This window comes from Haliaeetus leucocephalus, unplaced genomic scaffold (assembly GCF_000737465.1).
Source record: "Haliaeetus leucocephalus isolate CR32 unplaced genomic scaffold, Haliaeetus_leucocephalus-4.0 Scaffold250, whole genome shotgun sequence".
In the NCBI taxonomy this organism is placed as follows: domain Eukaryota; kingdom Metazoa; phylum Chordata; class Aves; order Accipitriformes; family Accipitridae; genus Haliaeetus; species Haliaeetus leucocephalus.
The window spans coordinates 281,896-287,138 of NW_010972686.1; the positions used below are offsets into that span (position 1 = coordinate 281,896).

General features: G+C 50.5%; 1 protein-coding gene across 2 annotated transcripts; it reads right to left on the minus strand.

Moving 5' to 3' along the window:
• Nucleotides 1–3,159: 3,159 nt before the first annotated feature.
• MRPS34 (mitochondrial ribosomal protein S34) lies at nt 3,160–5,229 on the minus strand. Of its 2 annotated transcripts, none has more exons than XM_010568571.1 (3): nt 4,884–5,229; nt 4,758–4,819; nt 3,160–3,930 (listed from the first exon to the last, which is right to left on the minus strand). In XM_010568571.1, the coding sequence occupies exons 1-3, from the start codon at nt 5,199–5,201 to the stop codon at nt 3,921–3,923; spliced, it is 390 nt and encodes a 129-aa protein (XP_010566873.1). In that variant the 5' UTR covers nt 5,202–5,229; the 3' UTR covers nt 3,160–3,920. The 2 variants fall into 2 exon arrangements, with proteins under 2 accessions (XP_010566873.1, XP_010566872.1); XM_010568570.1 differs by having other exon boundaries at nt 3,170–3,930; nt 4,758–4,800.
• Between the last annotated feature and the right edge of the window lie 14 nt (nt 5,230–5,243).

Sequence of the window (5,243 nt, forward strand, 5' to 3'; positions counted from 1 at the left end):
TTGAAGGGGGGGGGAGGGGGAATAAAAAAGCCCTAGTAGGCCCAGTTCCTTAGCTCTATCGACTCTTCCATAGGAAAATACAGAATTGCAACGTTCTTACCTCTTACTGTTTGTTCTGTATCTGGTTTTAGCAGTCAAAGTGACAGTACTCAGTCTCCTGTCACCTACTGAGCCCTGGCAACATCAGGAAACAGTCTCGGGCCTCTACCAACAGGTTTCTTTCCAGCTCAGTGCATGTTTTCCTCCAAGAAAAGCACATGTCAAAGAGGGGCAGCTACAGCTAAGTAGAACCAGCCTCTTCTGTCAGCTCCTGTGAGCATTTGGTGGCTGCTGGGCAGCAAGGTGAGAACTGACTGGCTTCAACACACTTCCCTGTCATATCTCCACTGTGATGTATGTAAAGTATCTTGTATGTTACAAAAGGATTTTAAAAAGTGTCTTAAGGCCTGTAAACTCCGCTATTTGGTCTGAAGATGGCATTCTGTAAAGAGACTGCTGTATGAATATGTTCCCATGCTTTGTCCCCTATGCTATCAAACAACGAACCATATCTGTTCTGTATGTAATAAATGTGTTAACATCACCAAGTGCAGGGCATCTTGTTCCTATAAAGGCACTGGGATTTCTGCTCAGTCATTAATAGCAGCAAGACACTTAAAAGGGTGGGAATAGCAGCTCAAGTGTTCACCATTGAGCAATTTAGTGGCAAGAAATGAGATGTGGATTGCTCACTGGGTCAGAGCAGAGGGGCCTGGTCCTGCAAGCCACAGTGCAAGCTGTAGCTTCTCCCAGCATCAGAAATAAAAGGTGGAAAAGACAAGTGTTCAGCTGCCAGCTAGCTGCAGCTGTCCTTGTGGTGTCCCCTTCAGGTGAGCTGCCAGGGTTAACATGTCAGGCTCAGCTTTCAACAAGCAATTTGCCAGTGATGTCACCTGTCAATACAGGGTGGTACTTCACAAAGTCCCATAGGAATCCATGACATTCAGCACTGCTGGAAGTGAGTTCCTCTTAGTCCCAGCAGTGCTTGGACACATTTCGTATTTATTTTGTAGAACTGCATTAATCCAAGGGCTGTACATAGCAATAATAGACAAGAAAGTTCACCTCCTTACACCAGGAGCAGCTCCAGCCCTGAGCAGGGGTCCCTAAGGTGACTCACCTCCATGACTAACCCCTGCACTGCAGTCCTGTGCAGGCCAGGGTGAAGTACAACCTCCTGGGTTAACAGAAGCACCTCAGCAATGAAGTTTGGAAAAGAGGGCCTGGGATCCATCACGCACCCCTGGGGCTGCACCCTTCAGTACAGCCAGGAGCAGTCTGAGCAAGGTACGGAGTGAAGTGCAGCCATGTCTGGCACCCACCTGGTTGGCTGAGGAAGGGGCTCACTCTGGTCATCCTTCAGACCACCACCCCCATGCTGTTAAACGACCCAGGAGGTTAACACACAGGTTTGAGAGTCCAGCACAGGTCCCAGCGTGTTCTAGGCATTGAATCCAATATGTGGCAAACTGGGGCTGTGCAGCTTTCTGGAAGGGGACCTTCACAGTTGGACAAGGTGCTCAGGCTGCCCAGGGCTCTGTGTGAAGACACCCCCCCCCCCCCCAAGTGTTAAGGCCCTGAGATCACCAGCAGGCCACAAGCCTCATTTAAGCACCAGCTGGGGCCTTCAGTCTATGCCTGAGCTGTGCTGTAGCTGTGCTTTTCTCCAGCTGCTCCCAGGTGGACCCCTGGGACTTGGGGGTTTGGACTAGATGATCTTCAAAGGTCCCTTCCCACCCAAGCCATTGTTTGATTCTACGCCTTATGGTGTATTGTCTCCATCTGCTTTTGCTCCTGGCTGGGCTTCCTGGATGGACCCTGATTATGGGTCATTTCTTGCCTTGTCTGCGGCTGCTGGCGGACCCTGTTGCTAGCACTTAGCTCTGTCTACTGTGGTCCAGACTCTGGGCCTCTGCCCTGTCAGGGACAGCACTGCCTGTGCTGGGGCTGTGTTCAGCTCCTGGCTGTGCAGGACGGAGGATTAGATTGTTCTGCTTGTCCCATCTAACTCACATCTACCCCTCCCTTCCCACCTCACCCATCCTCAGTTTGTGTGCTGGTTCAGTAGCACCTCAGTCACAGAAAGCACAATAAGGCACCAGGTCAGCCCAGCACCTGGCAGCGGAGGCTATAGAAACCAGAGAAGCTGTTTTTCCATCAGCTGCAGTGGGAAGTCTCACAGCTCAAAGTGTCTGTGCCTTTAGCAACACTCCCGATTTTCCCTCCCCTGGACTGTCCCATTGCTGCCGAAGCCAGTGAACCAGCCCTGGCACGTGCCCCACAGTGCTCCCGCCACCACAGAGGAGGAACAAGAGCTCAGCTCTTCCCAGCCTTTGTGCCTTGTCATAGGACCAGCTTTTAACTCATGAGAAAAACCGTCCCTCTTATCCCTAGGAGCCTCTGGTGAGGAACCCCATGGAAGTCCAGGTAGCCGATGTTGATCTGTTTGCTCCTGCCCGATGTCAGCCTTTTTCCTGGTGGCTGAGGCCACATGTTCCCCTGTCTCATCCAGGCCTGCCAACACACTGGGCAGGGCAGAGTCCAGTTTTTGCTTTCCCTCGGTAAATCTCTTCAGGCTACTTGTGATTTCAGGATGCTGCAGCAAATGGAACAGCACGTCTTGACTACCTACTACAGCAGACAAAAGAATTAAATAGCTGCTTCTGCAGGGAGCTGTCCGGTACACAGGGTACAGACCAGCACAGCTCTTGTGCCCCCTCCACCCGCACCCAGACTAGACCCTTCAGCAGTCCCCAACACAGCAGCAGAATCCACAGCCACCGCAAGAGAAAATGAAATGCCAAGAACTGCACTAAGGAGCTGCATTTCCGTAATGTTCACCGCACCGTGCTGCACTGAACAGGTGCTAATTTGCAATTGGCTTCAAATAGTAAGAGCCAATCCTCTATACTTTGCATCACCACAATTAAAATTATTTCTCCTGACAGCCGTCTCTGGGAATAAGAGATGGATAGCTTTGGATAAGCTTAGTATCCAAAGCCATGTTCCTCCCATGTTGTTCATTGCCATCCTATGTAAGTAACCCAAATGATTTTGCAGCGGTTAAGAGCAATCCAATGCCGTGCCTGTATTGGGTAAGCTAATGGCTCTGCATTTGGACCTCACGATGATCTCCATGCACTGAAAAAAATACCAAGTTTTCTTAGAACTCTGCTGCAGAAATAAGAAAACATTTATTTTTGTTAGTAGATACATTTGTACACAGCTCTGTGTAATAACGTGATATTCTCAGTAGTTTTTACGTGATTTACGTAGGACCCAAATTATCTGAAAAATGTTCTTAAAAACCTAATTTTCAGGCCGTAAAGGCAGTTGTGCTCCAAGGAATTGTAGCTGGATGACAGGAGCTACGTGTTCAGAGACTATGCAGGGAATCAAGAAGGTTCCTCTGCTGACTGAGACCAAAGTTATGAAAAAAAATATGAACGTATCTGCAGCTTTCCTTTCAGATGAGGTGACTGTACAGGGTTGGGGAGAAAGCTAGGAAACCTGGATACACCATACCACAGTGGACAAGGGGGTCTTCTGAATGATGACATGCTTCTAACACACAGGGAGAGCATGTGGGGAGCTCAGGACATAGAACAAGTCTTTATACTGGTGTCCCTGCAGCTTTTTTCTTTGTACCCTGAACGGGAGAGGCCATGATCTTTGCCAGATCAATCATTGGCTCCTCTGTGATTGGCTTTCCCTCTTTCTGCCACTGTGCTAGGATCATGGCTCGGAGCAGAGGTGGGTATGGAAGGTACCGAATAGTCTCCTCTGGCACTGGGGTGAATTTCTTGAAGGCCTCTTCCTCATGCTTGGGCACCATACGCCAGTCATGGTACATGACTTTGTCAATCTCTCTCACTTCTTCTTCAGTTTTGCCTGAGAAAAGATGATGAACACCAGCAGACAATGCTATTGACAACAAACTCCCTCAGGGAAATGTAGCAAGTGTCAACTCTCCAGTATCAAAAGTGCTACATCAAGCAACACTAAAGGAACAGTAAAGGTTTGAACAGTATCCTCCCTGCTATGCTATGGGATCCCACTTCTGTCCTTAAAAATCAAAACAGAAACAGGCTGAAAGGCCTACAGGCAAGTCATTGATTTAAAATGTCACTTTGTGTCTCTCTGGTTCAGCTTCCGTGGCTAAGGAACCAGAGTAATTTCTCTCTACACTGATGAAAGTTCCCTGGGACATTTAATGTTAACAATACCCAACAACTTTAAAACCTCTGAATGAGAAATGTTTCAGAAACTCTAGTAAGAGGCAATTGTATGCCTAATACTAAGCAGCTTTAAAAAGGGAAATTCGCTCACCTCGAAGCGTTAATTTAAAATCCCAGTAACGTAAGTTTACATGCCATTGCTCCTGTTTTACTGACGATTTTACCTGGAATACCTGCATGGGTTCATTCTGTGCCTTGCTTTCGAACTCTCAAAACAGTCTGTTGCCTCACCTAACCTGCTGTTAGCTCCCCAAGGTCAGCCTCTGCTGGCTCTCCCCCAGTGTTCTGTGAGGGCTAAATCCCAGCGTTTGGAAGTAAAAAAAGGAGGAGTTCCCTTCTGATTTAGCAGATCCAAGAAAAACCAATCTCCCAAGCAGGAAGGCTGCGGTTTTCCTGCAGCTCCCTCCACCCATTACTCTCCGGTCCTGCCCACAAACGCTCTCTCCCCACCTCGTGTGTGGGAAAACACGCCGGTTTTACCTCTGAAGGTCAGGTAGCCCCAAGCTCTTCCGTGATCCATGTTCTGCAAAGAAAACAAGACCCTGTTGAGGGCAGCAAGGGCTGAGGCGGCGGCAGGGAGCGGCTCCGGGGGCTCACGGCGGTTACCTCGGCCGTGTAGTCCGCCTTCACCTTGGTGATGACCCAGTAGCAGGGCTCGTCGTGCTCCCACAGCCAGGACTTGCGGGTGACGGTGCGGCCCACGCCGAAGCGCGGCAGGCGGCAGAGCAGCGCGAAGAGCCGGTTCTCGTTCCGCACGTCCTCCCAGGCCCGCACCGGCAGCCGCTTCTGCGTCAGCGGCCGCCGCATGGTCTCGTAGTCCAGGGCGAAGCGCTGCGAGTCCCGCGGCCGGTTCTTCAGCGCCCGGTACTCGCGGATCTTCTTGGCCATGGCGGCGATGGGCCGGTGCAGCTTCTTGCGGGCCATGGCGGCTGCCGACGGGGCCGAGCGCTGCGCCGGGAGCCCGCC

What these genes read in the sequence shown, in the direction of transcription:
- MRPS34 (XM_010568570.1), bottom strand. Translation starts at nt 5,201, where the DNA reads ATGGCCCGCAAGAAGCTGCACCGGCCCATCGCCGCCATGGCCAAGAAG. An exon ending in AGGCGGACTACACGGCCGAG is followed by an intron (nt 4,801 to 4,883) that starts GTAACCGCCGTG and finishes TTTTCTTTGCAG; the next exon opens with AACATGGATCACGGAAGAGC. An exon ending in GGGCTACCTGACCTTCAGAG is followed by an intron (nt 3,931 to 4,757) that starts GTAAAACCGGCG and finishes ATCTTTTCTCAG; the next exon opens with GCAAAACTGAAGAAGAAGTG.